Source organism: Pleurodeles waltl, chromosome 7 (genome assembly GCF_031143425.1).
Source record: "Pleurodeles waltl isolate 20211129_DDA chromosome 7, aPleWal1.hap1.20221129, whole genome shotgun sequence".
In the NCBI taxonomy this organism is placed as follows: domain Eukaryota; kingdom Metazoa; phylum Chordata; class Amphibia; order Caudata; family Salamandridae; genus Pleurodeles; species Pleurodeles waltl.
In genome coordinates, this window is record NC_090446.1 from 1,385,032,047 (window position 1) to 1,385,056,399 (window position 24,353).

General features: G+C 46.2%; 1 protein-coding gene across 3 annotated transcripts in view; it reads left to right on the plus strand.

Annotated features, from left to right (window-relative positions):
• TBC1D17 (TBC1 domain family member 17) overlaps positions 1-24,353 on the plus strand; it is a 416,105-nt gene that overhangs the window by 57,540 nt on the left and 334,212 nt on the right. For all 3 annotated transcript variants that reach the window (XM_069200945.1, XM_069200946.1, XM_069200947.1), the window contains one exon: positions 20,618-20,692. In XM_069200945.1, coding sequence (XP_069057046.1) covers positions 20,618-20,692 — 75 coding nt within the window. The remainder of the gene's footprint in view (positions 1-20,617; positions 20,693-24,353) is intronic.

Here is a 24,353-nt window from a genome sequence, read left to right on the forward strand (position 1 = left end):
CATCCCTCCTGTCAGCAAATTTCACAGCTAGCAGCTTATCATTATGCAAGGCACTGCACTGTTCCCTCTCAGGTTTTTTACACACAAGCTCACTTGTATAGCCTTTACGGTTAGAGCGTATTGTGCCACAAGCAACAGTGTCCACTCTGAATAATTCCCTGAACAATTGCACTCCAGTGTAAAAGTTATCTAGGTACAAATGGTGACCTTTGTTAAACAGTCGTCTACCAAGTTCCCGCAAAGTTTTCTCACTAACTCCAAAAGTGGGCAGACAACCAAGGAGGTCAATACTGGAATCCCTCCCAGTGTAAACCCGAAAATTATAAACATATTCTGTACTGCTTTCAGACAGCATAAACATCTTAATTCCATACCTTTCCCTCTTGCTAGGAATGTACTGTCTAAAAACCAAAGGGCCCTTGAACAGGACCAAAGACTCGTCCACAGATATTTCTTCCTCTGGAACATAGACTTCTGAAAACCGATCAAAAAAGTGATCAAGGACAGGCCTAATCTTAAAAAGATGGTCAGAATCATGGTGATCTTATGGCAAGACTAAAGCATTGTCAACAAAATGCAGCATCCAAAGAAGAAGCAAATACCGATTACGAGTCATGGTTGCAGGAAACATAGCTGTTGCCATCAAGGGACTAGTAGACCAACAGACGGAAAACAGTGACGGCTTCCTTATCAACCCCATCGAAAAAGTCAAACCCAAGAACCTTTTCAACTCTTACAGATTTGTGGGTATCCACTGGGTATCTCTAGATTGTCGCTTAAGTCTGGTACTGTTGTCCCTCAAATAGTGCTCAGCAATAAGTTAGTCTGCTCAACAATCTCTTCCAAAAATACATAGTCCATAAACAACTAAAAGAAATTGATAGGCAAAAGGTTTTCCTTATTGACTCTATGCTCCAGGAGGCCAGTAAAGGCAGGCAACTCTGGCGGCTCCATGTTTGGGAAAACCCATAGTTCAGGTCTTCCAATGGGAAGCCTTTATGGCCCAGGCTGCTGCACTTTTGGCACATGTTAGAAATGGGGTCTCTAGTTGGCAGTCGGTTTGCACCCTGTCCAAGTAGGGACCTCATTTTAGTCAGGATAAGGGAGATACCTGCTCAGATATCCCCTGCTCACCCCCTTGGTAGCTTGGCACGAGCAGTCAGGCTTATCTCAGAAGCAATGTGTAAGCATTTGCACATGACACACAGTAATAAGTGAAAACACTACAAAAGGACACCACACCAGTTTTGGAAAAATAGCCAATATTTATCTATATAAAACAAGACCAAATACGATAACAATCCTACATACAGTAAGAAAAAAATTAATTCTGCAAGATTTGCTCAAAACTACAGTTCCTGAAAGTCGATAGCTCCACCTGGGGCTATCACGGCGTTGTGATCAACAAAACCAACAGTTCAGGTCGGCCGCGGTGTTGCGGGCCAGCTACGGTGTCGGGAAGACCCGCAAACAGTACCTTGGATCGTGATCTTCGCGGTGAGCTCCGGAGAGCGGCGTCACTGATGTCGCGGTGTCGGTTCCGGAGTCGGTGCAGGAGTCGTCGGGCCCTTGAGGTCACATGCGTTGCAGATCGAACTCCAGGCTGATGAAGGTAGGTGTGCCGGCGTGGATGGCGTCGGGGCTGTGGTGCGAAGCAGGACTATGTGACGTGCAGTGGTCACGGTGCAGGCAGTGGCTCGGTGATGGCATCCAGCGGCGTCGGTGAGACCAGGGCTGCAGTGTGAAGTGGGGCGGTGCGACGTGCGGTGTCCCCAGGTCACGGTGCTGGCAGCGTTGTCGTAGTTGCTGAAGCGCTGTCGTTGGTAGGCCCAAGCCAGCGGTGCGGGACAGGACGGTGCTTCGTGACCCTCACGAGCGATGTCCACAGGCCACGGTGCAGGCAGGATGCCTGGTGACGACACAGGAGTCGATGGTGCTGGGGTTGGTGGACCGGGGTGCAGAGCGGGATGGGACGGTGCTTCGTGTTCCTCGTCCACGGTGCAGGCAGTGGCGCCGGTGTCAGCAGGAGCGGCGTTGTCAGGGATGCCCAGGCTGCGGTGTGAGCAGGCGATGCCGGAGTGCAGGGCCCACAGGTTGCGGTGCGAGCAGCGTCTCAGTGAAGTCGTCCGATGACGCCGTTGGTGAGACCAGGGTCGCGGTGCGAAGCGAGGCAATGTGACTCCGTGTGGCATTGGCAGGTCACGGTGCAGGCCATCGGCATCGTTGCCGGCGTTGCAGTGGTTTCTCCTCTTGAACAGCACAAAACACACAGTTCCCAGTGCTGCAGGAAACTGAAGTCTTTGGTGTCCCTGAGACTTTTAAAAGGAGGGAAGCTCTACTCCAAGCCTGTGGAGAATTTTCTCAAGCAGGACACACAGCAAAGTTCACCCTTTGCTCTCTTTTCAGGAAGAAGCAGCAACTGTAAGCCAGTCCAGCAAAGCAGCACAGCAAAGCGACAGTACTCCTCCTTCAGCTTTTCAGCTCTTCTCCTTGCAGAGGTTCCTCTTGTTTCCAGAAAGATTCTAAAAGTCTGGGGTTTTGGGTCTTCTTCTTATACCCAGTTCTGCCTTTGAAGTTGGCAAATTTCAAAGCAAAGTCTCAAGTGTTTGCAAGATCCTTCCTTGTCCAGGCCAGGCCCCAGACGCACACCAGGGGGTCGGAGACTGCATTGTGTGAGGGCAGGCACAGTCCTTTCAGGTGTGAACGACCACTCCTCCCTCCTCTCTAGCTCACATGACTCATCAGGATATGCAGGCTACACCCCGCCCCCTTTTGTGTCACTGTCTAGAGAGGTGCAAAACAGCCCAACTGTCAAACTGACCCAGACAGACAATCCACAAACAGGCAGAGTCACAGAATGGTATATGGTATAAGCAAGAAAATGCCTACTTTCTTTAAGTGGTATTTTCAAACAGACAATTTAAAAACCAACTTCACTAAAAGATGTATTTTTAAACTGTGATTTCAGAGACCCTAAACTCCACATTTTTATCTATTCTCAAAGGGAATCTGTGATTTAAGGATATTTAAAGGCAGCCCTCGTGTTAATCTATGAGAGAGATAGGCCTTGCACATTGAAATCCGAATTTTGCAGTATTTCACTGTTAGGACATATAAAACAAACTAGTATATGTCCGACCTTAAACATACAGTGCACCCTGGCCATGGGGCTACCTAGGGCCTACCTTAGGGGTGCCTTACATGTAGTAAAAGGGAAGGTTTAGGCCTTGCCAAGTCGAATTGGCAGTTTAAAACTGCACACACACACACACTGCAGTGGCAGGTCTGAGCCATGTTTACAGGGCTACTAATGTGGGTGGCAGAACCAGTGCTGCAGGCCCACTAGTAGCATTTGATTTACAGGCCTTGGGCACCTCTAGTGCACTTTACTAGTGACTTACCAGTAAATCAAATATGCCAATCATGGATAAACCAATCAACAGTACACTTTACACAGAGAGCATAGGTACTTTAGCACTGGTTAGCAGTGGTAAAGTGCCCAGAGTCCTAAAGCCAACAAAAACAGGTCAGAAAAAATAGGAGGAAGGAGGCAAAAGGACTGGGGATGACCCTGCAAAAAGGCCATTTCCAACAGCACATAAGTATCCCTCTCTAAAACAGGCAGTTCATCCACACTGAGAGTGGCTTCATCATCAGATGATTCCTCTCTGACCGAAAATTCAATGCCAGAATATTGCACTTCCTCTTCTGCCTCAGATGCAGAGTCTGTCTCATAATCATGGTCAGAAGAGGACTCATGAGCCTTTCTAAGAAGTGTAATTTAACAAATGCGCCAACAACAACCAGCACTGTGTAAAATAAGTAATAAACAAAGTGTGGCTTTATCACAAAGAGTTATGTACTCAAAAACTATACCACAAAGAGTTATGTACTCAAAACCTATACCGCTCACCTGAAAAAGCTAGACTCACCAGCAACTACTCTGCACAGACACAGCAATCACCAATGATATCCCACTAAAAAGAAAATTAGACATAAGACAACACAAATATCATCGTGCACAAATCTAAGGACAATTTCACACACAATCCTGCATTTAGTACGCCACTTACAAAAATGTCATTCATGCATGGCAACAATACTCATTTGGAGTAAATAGTTTTTTCTTACATAAAACATGCAGCTGCGCAAAGTGCAGGTCAATCACTGCCAAAACTGTAAGGAGTTGCAGCAAAGGAAGCAAAAGCTTTGCACTAGAACAAAAAGGAGAAATAAACCGTTATAATCACAAATGTAAATACTTCGCTAGTTGACAAACACCCCGCCACCAAACATTTAGAAATTTCCCTTGGTGTCTAGTGTTTCCTGCCCTCCTCGGGAGCAGATGGGTCTAAAAATAATAGGCCAATCTGTCCTTAAGGAGGGCAGAAACGGTCAACAGTTCTGTGCCCCCTTTGGGGAGGGGGGGGATGACCCTTGCCCAAGGGGCCGCCCCCAACACAAAAAAACAAAGACAAAAAAACCCTGGCATCACTGGCTTCTGCCCCCCTTGGAGGCAGATTGCACTAAAAATAGTTGGCTGATCTGCCCCCAAGGGGGGGGGGGGGGGGGGGGGGGCAGAAATGGCATAAATAATATTGCGACCCTTGCCCAAGGGGCCGCACCCCTCGACATTAAAATTGCCAAAAATAAACTCCCTGGTGTCTGGTGGGCATTCCTGCTGCTCAATCGTGGTGTGATCGGGCAGCAGGAATGCTGAAAGACACTGAGGGAAAGGAAATGCCTTTCCTTTCACCCCGATGCCTCTTTCAGAGGTGTCCCCCGGTCGCAGGAGAAACCTGTTTCTCTCTAGACACGCTGGAAGCAAATATCTTCGATCAGGCGCTGACGTCATTAGATCGGGGGGGTCCAGGGGTGGTAGGGAAAGCGCTTCAAATTCCATCCTTGCCCATGGGAGGTGGATGGGAGGCCCATGGGTGGTTCTAGGACGTAATGGTTACGTCCTCTGCAGCAGCGCCAGGGCACTGAAGGGTTTAAGAAGAAATTCAAAGGGTATGCATTGCATAGGAAACAACATTGTTGTTTTTCACTGACTTTTTATATGACATAGTAAGGTTGAAACGTAACTCAAATGTTCTTTTTTTTTTAATAAGGAACACCAGCCCTACCAAGTGTCACTCATCTCAGGTTTTATTAATGCATTTCAGGGGTTGTCTTCGCATTAGGACACTAAAATATTATGTCACTCTGTAGTAAATGAAGTGATAATGTCCACACCAATGTAATGTGGTAGAAATATCCTTTATTCCAGCATACAGAGCCACAGCAGAAACGTCCGCACAACTCAAGGCCACTCCAACCATTCTCCCAGGAACCCCATTACCTCATCCGTATAAAACATACCCACGAGCCATATAGAACATACCCACAAGCCTTATAGATTGAACCCGCAACCCCACAACACAACCCCCTTTTTATTTTTATAGTTGAACAAAACAATGTAAAACATGTAGACTTCATTGAACAAAGCAAAAACATGACTAATGTTTTTAGTACATATCCATACATTAACATTTTCCCCAAGATTAAAAAAAAAAAAAAAATTACAAAAAAACTTAAAGAACAATACCTCATTTATCTGCTTCGCAAATGCACACTTCTAACCGTTTAGATGGTCTCCTAACTCTCTGATTAGTCTGTTTAAGCTGTTCTCCTTCAATACACGAATCTCTTTTCTGATCATCGTCAAGCGCAACATTTTGACTCCCTTGAACACCCGGAGAACCTACCTCATCGTTCCTCATTCCATCGTTCATCACTCCTTCCATTGTTTCCTCTGTTGCCTTCCTTGCACTCATAAGCAACCTTCAACCAGTCGCTGAAACATCGGTTCATGCTTTTCCGCTTTGGGTTAATGAAAACGAAGGATATGGTCCCTTCATGGAGACAGCAGGATCTGATACATTCCTGTCGACAGTGTGGGTACAGACAAGAGTCATTAGAACACATTTTTTGTGTGTGCCCGGCTTTGCTAGGCCACAGGACATTATATCTGAAAAACATTTTTAAGACACTGAACATACGCTCATGCAGGCCGGCCATTATTAGCTGGCTTAGCCGGCTTTCAATTCCGTTTTCTTGTCGAGAGACCAAATGTATGGTACAGGCACAGAAAGAATTAGTGAATAAAGTTGAAGTCAATTGTGCATGGGCCATCATTTTATGATTAGTAAAGCTCTGAAAGTTTAGTTCCAGCCAGGAATCAGCATTGGGTACAACTTAGGATTCTCACTGAGCTTCGCTCATCCACATTTATAGTGTTCGTAAGGGAGAAAGAAAGTCCTAAAGTTAAGTTCAAGACCAAGGTTGGAATTATTGGAGAACATTTTAGCTACGCACAACTCTTTACCATGATATGTTTTAGTTTCAAATAAGCTTTATATGTTTTTTTTATGGGTCTCTATTAATAAAATGAGTAGGCAAAGTATTTATACTATTATGTATGTCAGAATCGCAATGGTTTTAATTAACCGTGTCAATAAACTTAAACTTCCAAACTTCCTTCCTGATGATTGTCAAGTGCAACATCTTGACTCCCTTGAACACCCGGAGAACCTACCTCATCGTTTCTCATTCCATCGTTCATCACTCCTTCCATTGTTTCCTCTGTTGCCTTCCTTGCACTCATACCAAAAATATTTCCTTCCCTTGTCACTTCCGTTGCCTCTCTTGCATCCATATCCACTTCTAACCAATCATAGTCACTATCACACTTATCCTGATCCGTTTGAGACTGATTCCCATTTCTCACATTCATACCTTGGAACATTTCTCTGTTGCCTGAAGCTACTCTTGCATACTTTTCCATTGCCCAACCACACAGCATTATGCAAAACTTCAACCACTTCCCCAGAGTCACAAAACTTGCTATCACCTTTGGCCCCAAATTCTGGTTTCTTTATATGAACCCAATCTCCAACCTTTATGCTCACAGGTTTGGTGTGTTTTTTGCATCATAATACTGCTTACTCTTAAGATGTTTTTTTTCCATTGTCTCTCTCACTGTTTCTAACGACCACAGTTCCACACACATGCCAGTCATCAAACCATGATTACATTTTGTTCTCAGATTCCTTCCTCCCATAATTAAAAAAGGTGACAAGCCAGTAGCTTCATTCCTTGTGATCTTATAAGCCCAAACAGCTTTCATTTTACCACCCTGTCCTTATTAATTGCACATGCAGGTTGAATTACCACTTAATGACACGGGTGAACCTCTCAATCATGCTATTAACACTAGTATTGTACAAGGAAGTGGTTTAAATTTTTACACCAATCCTATCATAGTACTATTTAAAGGTGTGGAATGTAAATTGTACACCATTGTCACTCATAGTAGTAGGAATTACCTCAAAACATAGAACACAATCCGAAAATGTAAATTATGAATCTGTGTCAGCTTTCTCTACCACTGGCCCCCATGAAAATAAATCCATAAGTACAAGGATATACTTCTTGGGTGATCCCACGGAACCCATTATGTCAATGTCAGTGGACTCCCATGGATTTTCTTGGCCTGTGTTTTTCCCTCATGGGAGGTCTGAGTGTTTGGAGAGACTCATCAGCTTTACAACAGTCCACAGGTTCGCGGACTATAAGTTAAATAGCTGAATCAACTCCCGGCCACCAAAATAATTTTTTTACAACTTAGTTTGCCCAATGCCAAAATGGCCTTCAAGACATAAATACAAAATGTTACTTCTTGGACCCAGTGGAGGAACCATTCTCCCCCCCCTGCCCAATATTATTCCATTATCCAGTGGTAAGTTAGATCTCACCTCCCAAAAGAGTTTGATCATGTCTGATAAATGTCAATTGCTAGGCCACCTATCTGCGATATACTTAGATACTTCTAGCAACACAGCATCCTTCTTGTATTGTTCCTCCCACTGTTTTTTACTGCATGTAAACCATTATCACGTGTGAGTGCTATACGGTACTCATTCCATTTGCGTCTTCACATTCTTCTAACTGCACAGGCATCCTAAAAAGGAAATCTGAAACTCTTTTTTCTTTCCCAGGCACATACACCACCTTGTATATAAAATCTTGCATGCACATACATATGCTCACAATTCTTGCGGACCCATTGACAGTACCCTCTGTTGTCCGTAATTTAACCACTGGTTCGTGAATGGGTATTGGTTTGCCCCACACAAATGCTCTGCGTGTTCCAGGGCCCAAGCACAGCCTAACGCCCCTTTTTCAATAATGGGATTCTTTTCTTCTGTTGGTGTTCGAGATCTTGACGCAAAAGGTATTACACATTTCTGATGGATACAACTACCTGTGGATTCCTCACCTCATGAATACTCCCATGGCGCCAGCATTCGACGGAAATCTTCTTACTAGTCTCTGCACGTCGACGAGGACATCACTCTAGCCCACGCGACGCCGTCTGACGTCATACAGGCAATAAGAGGTCCTCGACGACGTGCGGACGTCAGTTCCCTTTTTTCCGTGCATTCGAAACGGTTATCTTCGAGGGAGCAACTGTTACTCTTGCGGTTACAGTGTATATCTTGCTGCGTAGTCTTTCGCTGTGGAAATAATGTCGCAGAGAAAGTCTGGATTTAAGCCTTGTCGTGAATGTGGAGGCAAGATGTCGGTGACGGATCCTCATTCCGATTGCCTTTGGTGTTTGAGCTCCGACCACGACGTCTCGACTTGTGATTCATGTCAGCACATGAATCCAAAGGCCCTCAAGGAACGTGAGGCGAAGCTGTTTATGGCCAAGTCAAAGGAGAAACATCACAAGAAGTCTTGTTCCCCAAGACATCGGCGTCATCGAGACTCCCGGCGCCGTAGAGAATCTCGGCGTCATTCAAAGGAGACTCGTTCCAGGTCTCCGGATCGGCGCCGAAGGACATGGGAGGTCAGTCCCACGGTTACGCCGCATCCTTCGACGCCGTTGCCCTCTCCGGCGTCTCCAACTTCACCTGGACAGGCGTCGGTGATTGAGGTATTGGAGCCTCAAGTGTTTTCTCCGGCGCAGACGCCGAGGCCGGCGTCGGGGTCGCCTCCGAGACAGGCACCCCAGTATCCGGCTTTTCCCACCCCTGGAGCCGATAGTTCTGCATTCTTGAATGCGATGTATGCCATCTTCCAACAGATGGCTCCAGGGGGTGCTCCGGCTGGGCCTTTGGCCTTTTCTTTGGGTGATCCTGCGCCTCTTCGGCCGGCACCCTTTATGCCCTTTCTCCCGTTTGGGAACGTGGGCTCGGCGCCAATGTCGGCGCCGGTGTCCGCTCCGGTGGCTTCAGAAGGATTGGCCCCGGGGATTTCCATCCCGTTGACGTCGGGATTTCGGCCTGTGACTCCGGTGGGTCCATCTGCTTCAGCTGCTCTTCCGTCGGCGCCGAAGTTACCTGTGGCGCCGGATGCGGCGTCGGTGGCTTCTGAAGATCGGCGCCGATCTTCGACTTCGGCGGAGGCATTGTCGACTCCGCGTATTGAGCAACGACTTCATTCAAGGAGACGTGCTCTCCGTGTATTGGAAGAGCAGGAGTACCAACGAGCCCTAGAGGAAGGAGAGCTAGAGGACTCGGGTGATGGGCTGCGTGGACTGGAGTCGGCCAGTGGGCTGGACACTTCCCCTGAGTGGGACCTTTCGTCCCCGGGGGAATATACTGAGGAGGCTGCTTCCTTTCATGCAGTGGTACGGAAGGCAGCTAGTTTTTTGGACCTGCCTTTGCCGGTGGTGGAGGCAAAACAAAACCTTTTGACAGAGGTGTTACATCCGGCCTCAGCCGCGGCGGAGCCTCTGTTACCATTTAATGACGCTCTGCTGGACCCGGTGTTAGAGGTGTGGAAGAGGCCGGCATCTTCCCCAGCAGTTCACAGAGCCGTGGCCAGGAGGTATCGGACGGCTCCAACTGACCCTGGTTTCCTATCTAGGCACCCTACGCCGGAGAGATTGGTGGTGCAGGCCTCCTGCTCGTCCAAGTCAGCGCCTGGTTCTTTTCCGACGGTGCCTGGGGACAGAGATTCAAAGAAGCTAGAGGCGCAGTCGAAGAAGATTTTTTCGTCCTGCAGTCTGGCGTTAAAAGCCACCAATGCAACCTGTATCCTGGGGAGGTATATTCATGCTCTGATGGATGACATTTCCTCTTCGTTTACAGAGCTTCCCCAGGGTCTTTTGGATCTTGTCTCAAATGCCCAGGCTGCTGCGACCCAAATTATCCAGACGGGACTGGATACCACCGACTCGGTAGCCAGGGCAATGGGCACAACTGTGGTGGCAAGGAGACAGGCCTGGCTCCGTAACTCGGGCTTTTCGGCAGATGTACAGTCCACATTGTTGGATCTCCCGTTTGATGGGGACAAACTGTTTGGAGCTAAGGCTGATTCGGCCTTGGAACGTTTTAAGGAAAGCAGGGCCACGGCTAAGTCGTTAGGGCTCCAAGCTCCTTCTTCCACGGCCTCTTCCAGATTCTTCAGGAGGTTTCGTGGATTTGGGCGTGGCTCTTCCTCCTCTTCCTTTCGGGGGAGATATCAGCAACCTGCTTCTTCCCATCCCTATAGATCTTTCAGGGGGAGAGGTAGGGTCCGCACCAGAGGAGCCTCTCAGCAGCACTCTGCCTCTTCCTCATCCTCTGGCGGGGTGCAGCAGGGGAAGCAGCCTTAGGCTTCCACCATTTCCCACTCACTCCTCTCCTGTAGGGGGAAGATTACAGCATTTTCTCACCAAATGGAAGACTGTTACATCGGACACTTGGGTTCTCAGTGTTGTGGGAAAAGGCTACACCCTTCCCTTTCGGGAGTTCCCGCCCCTCATCCCGCCCCGCCCTTCGTATTGTTCAGAAGAACACCTCCTGTTGCTAGAACAGGAGGTGCAAGTCCTCCTTTCAAAGGGCGCGGTGGAGTTGGTCCCGGAGCAGGAAAGGGGTCGAGGAGTTTACTCAAGGTATTTCCTGATTCCCAAGAAGGATGGTCGTTTGAGACCAATTCTGGACCTGAGGATCTTGAATTGGTTCCTCAAGCAGGAAAAGTTCAAGATGCTGACCCTAGCACAGGTGCTTTTGGCGTTGAACATGGAAGACTGGATGGTGTCTGTCGACTTGCAGGATGCTTACTTTCATATCCCGATACTCAAGTCACACAGGAAGTATCTCCGGTTTGTGGTGGGATCGCAACACTATCAGTTTGCGGTCCTTCCGTTTGGTCTTACTTCAGCACCTCGAGTCTTCACGAAGGTGATGTCGGTGGTTGCGGCAGAACTCAGAAGGAAGGGGATAGCAGTATTCCCTTACTTGGACGACTGGTTGATCAAAGCCAAGTCCCCGGAGCTTGTGTCGCATCATCTGCAGTCAACAACCCAGTTGTTGTTCGACCTGGGTTTTTCGGTGAACGAGCCCAAATCTCACCTAGAGCCCTCTCAGCGCCTCCTGTTCATAGGGGCAGTACTGGATACAACATTGGGTCGGGCCTTTCCTCCGCCTCAGCGGATTCAAGATATTCAGGATTTGGTTCCAATGTTTCGAAATGGAGCGGTAGTTCCAGTCCTCAAGGTCCTTCGTCTGCTCGGTCTTTTTGCCTCCTGCATTCTGTTGGTCACGCATGCTCGCTGGCACATGAGGGCTCTTCAGTGGTGCCTCCGAAGGCAGTGGTCTCAACACAGAGGGGATCTAGAGGGTACTGTCAAGATCTCCAGAGATGCTGCTGTGGATTTGAAGTGGTGGATTGCAAGCAACAATCTTTCACAAGGAAAGCCGTTCCAGCAGTCACCACCAGTGGCCACAGTCATAACGGATGCTTCCACTCTAGGGTGGGGAGCTCATCTGGGGGATCTGGAGATCAAAGGTCTTTGGTCTCCAGAGGAACAGATGTTTCATATCAATCTGTTAGAGTTACGGGCTGTACGTCTGGCTCTCAAGGCCTTCCTCCCTTCCCTTCGTGGTCAGTCGGTACAGGTCCTAACGGACAATACTACCACGATGTGGTACATAAACAAGCAGGGAGGAGTGGGGTCGTACCTTCTCTGCAGAGAAGCTCTTCGACTATGGTCCTGGGCAAAGGACCATCGGATTTGCTTGATAGCAAACCATCTGGCCGGAGTTTTGAACGTGCGTGCGGACAGTCTCAGTCGCCACTTCTCGGCAGAACACGAGTGGCGTCTCCATCCAGATCAAGTCCGTTTAATCTTCCAGAGGTGGGGGTTTCCTCGGGTAGATCTGTTTGCCACTCGAGAGAACGCGCATTGTCCGTTGTTCTGCAGCCTTCAGTATCCGATGCAGGGGGCGTTGGGGGACGCGTTTCAAATAACCTGGTGCGGCCAGTTGCTTTACGCGTTTCCTCCCATACCCTTGATTCCTCGAGTATTGAGGAAGATTCGCCAAGACCGGGCTCTAGTAATCTTAATAGCTCCGGATTGGCCAAGGAGGGTGTGGTACTCCGACCTTCTCCAACTCTCAATGTGCCCGCCGCTCCGTCTCCCTTTCAGGGCAGACCTCCTCTCGCAGTCGCAGGGGCAGGTTCTACACCCCAACCTCCAGAGTCTGCACCTACATGCCTGGAGATTGAACAGGGCAACCTGAGTTCCTTCTCTCTCCCGCCTGAGGTAGTGGATGTTATATTAGCGGCCAGGCGACACTCCACTAAATCTATCTACGCTAATAGGTGGTCTAAATTTGTTGCGTGGTGTGGAGAGAGGCAGATTGATCCTTTGCATGCTCATCTATCGGACGTTTTGTCTTTTGCTCTATCTCTGGCGCAGAAAGGTTGTGCAGTGGCTACCATTAAGGGTTATTTATCGGCCTTGTCAGCCTTCATATGTCTTCCAGACCAACCATCTTTATTTAAATCCCCTATTGTTATCAGATTCTTGAAAGGTCTTCTAAATCAATATCCTCCAAAGCCATTCGTTATGCCGCAATGGGATTTGTCCTTGGTCCTGACTTTCCTTATGGGGTCCCCTTTTGAACCTATGCATTCTTGCCCCTTGAGGTATTTGGTTTTAAAAACAGTCTTCCTGATAGCTATAACATCAGCAAGGAGAGTGAGTGAGTTGCAGGCCTTATCAGTAAAGCCCCCTTATACAACTTTTTATGGGGATAAGGTGGTGTTGAGGACCAAGGCTGCTTTCCTCCCGAAGGTTGTTTCACCCTTCCATTTGGCTCAGGCAATTACTTTGTCCACGTTCTATCCTCCGCCTCATCCTTCCAAAGAGGAAGAAAGACTGCACCGTCTGGATCCAAAGAGAGCGTTGAGCTTCTTTATTGATAGAACAAAGGATTTCAGGCTGGAGGATCAGCTGTTTATTGGATACGTGGGCAAGAGGAGAGGAAAGGCAGTCCACAAGAGAACACTATCCAGGTGGGTTGTTCTTTGCATTAAAATATGTTACTCTTTGGCAAAGAAGGATCCTCCTGAGGGCATTAGAGCTCATTCCACCAGAGCTAAGTCGGCCACTTCGGCCTTGGCCAGGGGTGTTCCTGTGGTCGACATCTGCAAGGCCGCAACTTGGTCGTCCCTTCACACTTTTGCAAAACATTACTGTTTGGATTCTGAGGTTAGAAGGGACGGCCATTTTGCACGGTCAGTGCTGCAGGATTTCTTGGTTTGACCATTTAGGCACCCACCGCCGGGCGTGGTACTGCTTTGGGACTCTATTCATGAGGTGAGGAATCCACAGGTAGTTGTATCCATCAGAAGAACGAGTTACTTACCTTCGGTAACGACTTTTCTGGTGGATACATTAGCTACCTGTGGATTCCTCACGGTCCCACCCGCCTCCCCGTTGCCTTTCTGGTCTTACCAAGTAATCCTTGAGTGCGCTCCTCTTGGTCTTTGAGGGTGCAATAGATGTGTATATAATATATTTATATATATGTATATATGTATATATCTTTGTGTATATACTTGGTGTGTGTATATATTTTAAAAGAGAAAGTTTTATATATATATATATTTATATAAAAAGATTTACAGTTATTCATACAATGTTGTGTATTTTTACAATATAATGGGATGTTGCCTTGCTCTTTCATTGCATTGCCTGGTTGTTCTCATGCACGTAAAAAATGATTGGTACTGACGTCCGCACGTCGTCGAGGACCTCTTATTGCCTGTATGACGTCAGACGGCGTTGCGTGGGCTAGAGTGACGTCCTCGTCGACGTGCAGAGACTAGTAAGAAGATTTCCGTCGAATGCTGGCGCCATGGGAGTATTCATGAGGTGAGGAATCCACAGGTAGCTAATGTATCCACCAGAAAAGTCGTTACCGAAGGTAAGTAACTCGTTCTTCTTGCCCTTACCATTTACATGAGATAACATAGCACCTAACCCCTTGTTACTAGCATCAGTTGTTGTAACACAATCAGCACTAGGGTCAAAGCTACTTAACCTTGTTGTGTTAGATATACATTTATGTGTACAAAATCACCGTCACATTGTTGTGACCTTATACATTTGTTCCCACTTTTCAATAACTGTCTAATGTTGTAGCATTTTACAGAAAACCTCAGTACAAATTTGGCACAGTACTTAACAAGACTTAAAAATTACTTTACGTCATCCTTTTTTTTTGGAGTAGCTGCATCCTTAGTAGCTTCTACAAAAGATGGTTTCACATTCACTCCCTATTCATCAATCACATGTCTTAAAATATGTTACACTTCTTTCAGCCAAAGCACATTTTGCCAATGCCACAGTTAACCCTTTTGAGTCCAGAATGGTCAACACCTTCATTAATTTAACATTCTGTTCTTCTTTGCTCTTGCCAAAAACCAGAATACCATCCTGGAAATATTTTATTCTTTCCTCTTTTCCAAGCAAATGAAACATTAACCTTTGAAAAACAGTTGCAGCTGATGGTAATCCAAAGGGCATGCGTCTGATTTGGAAGCAACCATCTGGCATAATGAAGGCAGTGTACTTCATTGAATCTGTTACTAATGAGATTTGATGGTATGCCGAAGATACATCAATTGTGGAGCACCATTTAGCACCTTTTGAGCAACATAATCATCCCGCTGATTTTTGGTAAGGGATACTTTTGTTCAAATAACGTAGATGGACACACAACGGTATCTTACCTTTCTTACATCACGCTACAACCAATGGAGAAATCCATTCAGAAGTGTCTATTGGCTCGATCATTGCAGCCAATACTAACTTCTTTTACTCCTCAGAGACTTCCTCCCTCAGTGCCAGAGGCACATTCCTGACTATGCACCTTGGAACATGCACCGCTTTTTAACCTAATGTTGTGTTCAATCCCAATTAGGTTCCCTAGTTCCTTACTGGAGAATTTTGGAAATGTCTGACAATATGTCTCCCACTGCTGTGCCCTCATTCACAGTCAATACTTGCTCTTTGCTGTTGGGATCTAAAATTATAAGTAGATTACCCTGATCCTTCCAACCCAGTACAGAAGGGCCTCTTTTTGCTGCATATCATTTAACATGTGACATTCTGGCCCTCATTTTGAGTTTGGCAGGCAGCAGAGGCTGCCTGCCAAACTCTTTAGGATGGAAAACTTGCCACTCTGGTTTCCCGTCCGCTGGCCATATTATGAGTTTCCCGCTGGCCCAGCGGGAAACCGGCCACAAAATTGACGCTGGGTCGTAATTGAGCCGGCTGCAATGTTGAGGTGCGGCGGGTGCGACAGCACTTGTTGCACTTTTCACTACCGGTAATTTAGGCAGTGAAAAGCGTGATGGGGCTGTCCACGGGGCCCCAGGCACTCCGTCTCTGCCAGCCTTTGCAAGCTTGCAGCCCTGCCCCGGTGTATTAAGTCTGATGACACCACCAGGCTGTCGACCGGTGGCAACGTGGCAGTGCTGGCGGTCGGACTGTGGCACAGTCATAATGTGGAGGCCGGACCGCTGCTTTGGCGGTGAACCGACCGCCACTGCGAGTCTAGCGGTCCCAGGAACGCCAGACTCGTAATAAGGGCCTCTGTGTTTAAACTTGAATGTTAACCCCCTAAATCCAAGGATGTCTATGCTTTCTCCCCTGTAACCTTCTGTATCAATATAGGATTCCAGCAAAGATTCTCCTATTTTGTTTACAAACTTTTCTCTCCAAACTTTCTCATTTACAATGCTGAAAGGTGAACCTGAATACGCATAAATATTCAATCCCACTCCACCAATTGTCATCCATCATTCTGGTTTTCACAAGTAATATTTAAATTAATTTTTTCCTGACCACAGTGATGCTATCATTATCTGAGTCTTGATCCAGTTCCCTCCTTCATGCATCCCCAGACTCTTCATACACACATTTCACACGTTTCGTCCTTTTACACACTTTAGCATAGTGACCCTTAATTCCTTAATTACTGCACTTCTGGTTTAGTGCTGGACAACATTTGCTATATGCAAGGTGTTCTGTAACATCTGCTCTTCACTTTTCCTCTCAGTTTATCCTTGCTTCTTTCAAAATGTGGTTTATTTATGCCTCCTTTAAAACTTATTGTAACGGAAGTACTGCCTTTCTCTTCTTGCTTCAATGCCACTTCTACAACATTTCCGTTTTCCGAACGATTGCTAAAATGGTCTCCAATGGCGAGCCTCCACGTATCCATAGTCATTCCTCTATTGCCAGATTACAAGCATGCTTCACGACTTGATCTCTAATCAATTCTCCTTGCAGACATTTTTGTAATTCAGCCATGTACTTTTCTGTGCTTTTGTTAGTGTCAAAATGTTTATCCAGTGTATCCACAGTCGCCACAAATGTTAACATCACCACCAACTGGCATTTTAGATAATCTGGTGTACATTTTCAAACCTATAGGACCAAGAGAATGTAAGAGAATTCTCTTCATTTGCTCTGCTGACATTTTCTCATCAACATCAATGGCAGCAATATAATTCATAGAATAGTCTTTCCATTCTGTCCATTTCAGGGTCGGTTCTGAACAAGATGCCCAAAAAGGCTGGTGTGGACGGATTCTATAATTTTGAGCACACATGTTTACTGTATTTTTCTATATTGAGTCAAACATATATGTAGAGAAAACAGCAGAAAAAATACAAAAACATTGTACTGTCCACAGTTCTCAAATTAGTGAATTACCCTTACTTCTGTTATGTATGCCATGTTTGTATTCAGTGCTGTGTCTGCCTCTGAGATCGCCAGTACAACAAGTGCACTTGCCAACAAACAAGATGGCGGATACGTAAGGTCATGCACCCTGACCTCGTAAGGCAAATAAATGCACAGAGATTCTAGAAATACTATGATGCGATGGCAGGCACACAAGAAATATTCACTGCTGAAAGCAGTGCTCATGTTGAAGCATGCCGAACATACGTGCCCCCGCAGTAGTAACTGTCCACTACTTCAAAAATTAGCTGTACACAATGCTGACAGGAAATACCTTGATTTCAAGTTCTTCCGTAGTTTCTTGCTTTATTTTTCTAAGGTACCAATTCATTCCGTATGGTAGCGCAAGGTCGGGCGGTACATCTGATGTTCCGCTGTACTTCTGAAATTGTCCAAGCAGTTCACCTGCTTGCATAGGTCCTTCACTGTACTCCAGATAACTCGTCGACACTAATTGTAGTAATTGAAGTGATAATGTCCACACCAGTGTAGTGTGGCAGTAGTATCCTTTATTCCTGAGTACAGAGCCACTGCAAAACCCTGTTACGTCATCCAAATAAAACATACCCTGAGCCATAAAGAATATACCCGCGAGATCCACAAGCCATATAGAACCGCCCTCCGAGCCCACAACACACTTGTTTTCGAGCTCCTCTGTCTGATTCATAATGGTTTAAAATGCTGCCCCAGGAGTTGATAATGCCAGAGTGGAAATTAGGACTCTGTTTAGTTTAATCAAATCTCTGATGAGAAGTTTTGAAGCTTTTCTGTGCCCTCTAGCTGCAGCCTGAAGCTGGAGGTCCAGCTCCTTTAAATCTGCAATCTGACTGGATTTTATTCAATCTCTTGCAAAAATCCAGAGCCACACCACTGCAAATTCACTTACATTTTACTTTACAGGTTTTATTATGGACCCAAGGCCGCCTGCCAAGTTTGTCACTCAGTTAGTGAACACGTTCAACCTGGCATTAGAACTTTGTGCGAAGTCTAGGCGCTGTATTCTCTTGTATACTGACTGGAGTTTACAGTGGAGATCAATTGCCTGTCATCCAGTGAGCCTCTCCTTGGTGGCCTGTATGCATGCTCACTGCTCGACTCCTCTGGATCCTCCCAGCCAGAACTCTGTCACTGTGTTTTGTGAGATGGGTCTGTCACGCAAACAGCTTCCACGAGAGAAGCCTTATTATGAGAGTGGCATCGCCTCACAAACGGAAAATTCTTCTTTCATCGGAACCTTAAATGAAGGATGCCAAGGTAGCACACAACTTACCACCATGCCTTAAGACTAAAAATAAATAAAAATAATAAACCCTTTGTATATCTCTGGGTATTTAACTACTAGGTACCTGTTAGAAACAACTTGCAGAAGGCTTACTAGTGGTTTCATTTGTTATGGCTTAACCAGCTAGGAGGCGCGTTCCTGAATGTATGGTAGCCCTGGACATTCTCTCAGCTCTTTCCATTTGTTCCTCACAAACGGCCCTTAAACTCTAAAGTATTGCTCCAAGCAAATTTACTCCAGTCTGATAGCTCATTACTTTATTGGTTCACTTTGTATCAAGCATCATAATTTGTGCTTTATTGCGTAATGGATATTCACATTTGCTCATTGTTTTATGCTGTGTGATGAATTAATTTGATAAATTCCTAGATTACATACAAATGTGCATAGAGAGAAAATGTGTACTCTCTAATATGTGGCTTATTTATAAATGTTCAACCTGTATACATAGTTGCATGGATATATAATATCAAGAGTGTGCATAGATCACTATGACTCTGTAATTACAGGAATGATAGCCAAATAGGTCCACACAGTGAAGGTGAAGCACTAGGAAACGTCAAGTGTTGCAACAAGTGGTATATTTGTGGTATATGATGCCAAGTTCAGGGAGAAATTAGTCACCCAAATGTTATAAGAAAGATGGTCAGCATAGCTCCCTCCTCCCAGCTTCCGATAGTGGTGTTCTGCTGAGCACAGTCTCCCTGAATCACCTTTTCAGGCTCATCTTGGTGATAGGAATGGCCAGTTGTAGGGATTGCAACCCTGACAGCCCCTACTACTCTTTAAAGCCATATTGACTCCAGTGGGTGTCCTTGCTTCACAGCCTCAACTGTTGCTTTTCAGTCACATACTTTGCACTGTGCTCCTTCTGAATCCCTGCAGTCTCCCTCCATACCAAGCATAAAACCCCACGTCCCCACTGAGCTAGGAATACACAATCCGAATACTGTGCAGACTCAATAATTAGTCAAAATTTGAATTCTATCCCTGCACAGCCAGGTGTGCAATACAAGGAGAAGGTAATGTCTCTGAAATCACATAGGCTTCAGTCATTCAGCACACCATGCATGAAAGAGAGCTCTAAAATACAGTACAGGGAAGGGGATAAAGGTAAGGGAAGACTGTATTCTTTCCCCTTCCTTCCTCTATACACCCAGAATGAGGTCCCCAAATCAGTGCGGTTCTGCTTGCTCAACTATGAAGTCTTTGTCAGCTCAATTCCTCAGTTACTCTGCTAAGAAGGAGAGGGCATTTTGTGTGCATATTTATTGCACTTCTTAAGCTGGAAGAATACATTTTCATATTAGAAATGAAAGCATGTGTCAGTAATCTGTGTTGCAGGAGGCAAGTGAGGTGTGGGCTCGGTGTCTTTGCAGATGTGTGGGGAATAGGGGAGATCTGTGAAGGATGTGGGTAGAAGGTGTGTCAGGGATGTCTGCATCCAAAGAGGTCGGTCATTATTCTGTGAGTATGGTAAACAAGAGATAAATATCATGGCAGAGATCTCTGTATAGATGAATCTACAGGGCAAATTTGACACTTCTTTGTCCTGGTAAGCCTGACAGACACTGCCAAACTAAGGTGTGAAATAGGCAAAGGATATTTGTGGAGAGGGCATACAGTGTTTCAGGTATTCATTGCACAAATGGTGTTGCAGGCGACTGTAGCAGGGGAGAGAGTAGTGCAGATGTTCCAGGGGGTGTTTGAACATTGATCATAATGCTTAAAAATGGCATGTTTGTTATTTTATATGGCACTATAGACGTTTCTAGTGCTACCATATTAGAAAGGTGAAGTAGAATAGCAATCTCTTCCAAGCCTTTCATGAGTGCTAAAGCTAAATAAGGCCCTTTCCAGCCTATTATGTTGTTCAAAGGGGGGTAATTTGATAAATGAATCCCATGTCATGAACACAACTTCTTTATTCAGCTTTTAATGAAGTGTTGCTCAAAATGTGATACTTAAAATATTGAAATGTCACACAACCCTCACTACAAAATGGGAAATGACACACACAAGCAAAATGAAAACTTGGCAGCAACGGAGCACAAAATGGAGACATAGTCGACATTTGTATGTTTGCAACTTGAATGTGTGTATTTCATATTTTTTGCAGTTGTTTATTTTTCCTTTTTCAAAACGTGGAATGTCAAAATATACCATAAGACGTATATGGGTCATAGCTTTAAACAAAGAACTCTAACTAATAGGAGGTACAAATGTGTCTGCTCTCTCAAAGTGTCTCTTCCCCACAGGGTGCTGATGTGTTTCTTCAGTGGATTCCTGTGGAGGAGTTTGGAGATGGACCTCAAATCGTATATTCCAAGAAGGTAAGCATCTTAATCCAAGATTTACATTAATTATTGAGTTCTGCTTGTGTCCCCTGAATATATCCACTCCTCTCAGTGACACTACATGCCACTTTACTCCTCGACACTCTGTGCCACTCTACGATACTCTACATCATTCTATTCTACGACACTCCGCTCTACAACACCATGCCACTTCACTCCAGGCCACTCTACTCCACTCCATGCCTCTCCACTCAACTCTGCCCCCCTCTACGCCATTCCACTTCTATGCCGTTCTGTGCCACTCTACAACACTCTATGCCACACCACTCTACTACATTCCATGTAACATTATTCCACTCTACCCCTCTCTACTCTACGCCACTCTATTCAACTCCTGTCTACGGCACTTCACTCTACACCACTCCACTCCACTCCGACACTTTACTCCACTCTTCAACACTTTACTCCACTCTACGACACCTTACTTCACTGTGCACCATTCTTCTGCATTCCAAACCACTTATATGCTGCTCCACTCTGTCACTCCACTCTAGGAGACTGTAGTCTACAGGATATTGTGGCATAGATTTGAAAATTTCTGTGTCTCAAAGTTGTAAAGTTTGTGGCACACTTGCGTTTTGTGCAGCAATTTTGATGCATTTTGTTTTGTAACCATGCCTCATTCATTTTTAGGAGTTGTGGTTTAGGTTTAACCAATGGTTTCAATCTAAATAGCTGAAGAATGCTCAAAAGGACACCTTAAGTCAGTGCTGTTGTTTTAGGAACAAGCACTTTGTGTGTTGAAATTGCACAGTCTCTTTAATCACATGAGGGCTAAGGTGATCGCGTGGAGAAGATTTTGAAAGATCTTGCTAGGCTCATACCTTAAGAAAAGGACCCTAGTATTCCATGCTACGGTCTTCACAAAATATGACTCTCCATGCTTACCTGGTCTTTTGACCATTAATCTCTGTACTAACATACCTCCTCTACACATAAGATGTTATTACTTTTCCATTTCTCACGTGCGCTCTGAAATGACATTTGTGCAACATGTAGCACTATATAAACCTTACACAAATGAATACCCAAAACTCTAACCTAAATGCTTGATTGAACTCCACTTCCGCAGTCTGCATGTGCTGAACATAAAAAATCCCTGAACTAAGGGATCAGACAACAGAAGCAAACCGCAGTAACATCAAGCCAAGACTGAGTCAAAGCAAGAACAGATGTTACCAAAACAAAAATTCTAAAGTCCTAAAGTAGAAGTGGTACCCAAAAACCTCTGTTATTTTAAAACAAAGATAGTTATACCCAGGACTGCTGGAATTATGCCGCAAGGGAGGACTGTAGGAAGTTGGCTCTGTATGTGCTATTTCAAAGTAAGGAATAGCATGCACAGAGTCCAAGGGTTCCCCTTAGAGGTAAAATAGTGGTAAAAAGAGATAATACTAATGCTCTATTTTGTGGTAGTGTGGTCGAGCAGTAGGCTTATCTAAGGAGTAGTGTTAAGCATTTGTTGTACATACACATAGACAATAAATGAGGTACACACACTCAGAGACAAATCCAGCCAATAGGTTTTGTTATAGAAAAATATCTTTTCTTAGTTTATTTTAAGAACCACAGGTTCAAATTTAACATGTAATATCTTGTTTGAAAGGTATTGCAGGTAAGTACATTAGGAACTTTGAATCATTTCAATTGCATGTATACTTTTCAAGTTATTCACAAATAGCTATTTTAAAAGTGGACACTTAGTGCAATTTTCACAGTTCCTGGGGGAGGTAAGTTTTTGTTAGTTTTACCAGGTAAGTAAGACACTTACAGGGTTCAGTTCTTGGTCCAAGGTAGCCCACCGTTGGGGGTTCAGAGCAACCCCAAAGTTACCACACCAGCAGCTCAGGGCCGGTCAGGTGCAGAGTTCAAAGTGGTGCCCCAAACGCATAGGCTTCAATGGAGAGAAGGGGGTGCCCCGGTTCCAGTCTGCCAGCAGGTGAGTACCCGCGTCTTCGGAGGGCAGACCAGGGGGGTTTTGTAGGGCACCGGGGGGGACACAAGCCCACACAGAAATTTCACCCTCAGCGGCGCGGGGGCGGCCGGGTGCAGTGTTAGAACAAGCGTCGGGTTCGCGATGGAAGTCAATGAGAGATCAAGGGATCTCTTCAGCGCTGCAGGCAGGCAAGGGGGGGCTTCCTCGGGGAAACCTCCACTTGGGCAAGGGAGAGGGACTCCTGGGGGTCATTTCTGCAGTGAAAGTCCGGTCCTTCAGGTCCTGGGGGCTGCGGGTGCAGGGTCTTTTCCAGGCGTCGGGACTTAGGTTTCAGAGAGTCGCGGTCAGGGGAAGCCGCAGGCGGCGCTGTGGGGGCTCAGGGGGGACAGGTTTTGGTACTCACAGTCGTAGAGTAGTCCGGGGGTCCTCCCTGAGGTGTTGGTTCTCCACCAGCCGAGTCGGGGTCGCCGGGTGCAGTGTTGCAAGTCTCACGCTTCTTGCGGGGAGATTGCAGGGTTCTTTAAAGCTGCTCCTTTGGATAAAGTTGCAGTCTTTTTGGAGCAGGTCCGCTGTCCTCGGGAGTTTCTTGTCGTCGTCGAAGCAGGGCAGTCCTCAGAGGATCCAGAGGTCGCTGGTCCCTTTGGAAGGCGTCACTGGAGCAGAGTTCTTTGGAAGGCAGGAGACAGGCCGGTGAGTTTCTGGAGCCAAGGCAGTTGTTGTCTTCTGGTCTTCCTCTGCAGGGGTTTTCAGCTAGGCAGTCCTTCTTCTTGTTGTTGCAGGAATCTAATTTCTAGGTTCAGGGAGAGCCCTTAAATACTAAATTTAAGGGCGTGTTTAGGTCTGGGGGGTTAGTAGCCAATGGCTACTAGCCCTGAGGGTGGGTACACCCTCTTTGTGCCTCCTCCCAAGGGGAAGGGGGTCACATCCCTAATCCTATTGGGGGAATCCTCCATCTGCAAGATGGAGGATTTCTAAAAGTTAGAGTCACCTCAGCTCAGGACACCTTAGGGGCTGTCCTGACTGGCCAGTGACTCCTCCTTGTTTTTCTCATTATCTCTCCTGGACTTGCCGCCAAAAGTGGGGGCTGGGTCCAGGAGGCGGGCATCTCCACTAGCTGGAGTGCCCTGGGCATTGTAACACGAAGCTTGAGCCTTTGAAGCTCACTGCTAGGTGTTACAGTTCCTGCAGGGGGGAGGTGTGAAGCACCTCCACCCAGAGCAGGCTTTGTTTCTGTCCTCAGAGAGCACAAAGGCTCTCACCGCATGAGGTCAGACACTCGTCTCTCAGCAGCAGGCTGGCACAGACCAGTCAGTCCTGCACTGAACAATTGGGTAAAATACAGGGGGTATCTCTAAGATGCCCTCTGTGTGCATTTTTTAATAAATCCAACACTGGCATCAGTGTGGGTTTATTATTCTGAGAAGTTTGATACTAAACTTCCCAGTATTCAGTGTAGCCATTATGGAGCTGTGGAGTTCGTTTTTGACAGACTCCCAGCCCATATACTCTTATGGCTACCCTGCACTTACAATGTCTAAGGTTTTGCTTAGACACTGTAGGGGCATAGTGCTCATGCACATATGCCCTCACCTGTGGTATAGTGCACCCTGCCTTAGGGCTGTAAGGCCTACTAGAGGGGTGACTTACCTATGCCACAGGCAGTGGGAGGTTGGCATGGCACCCTGAGGGGAGTGCCATGTC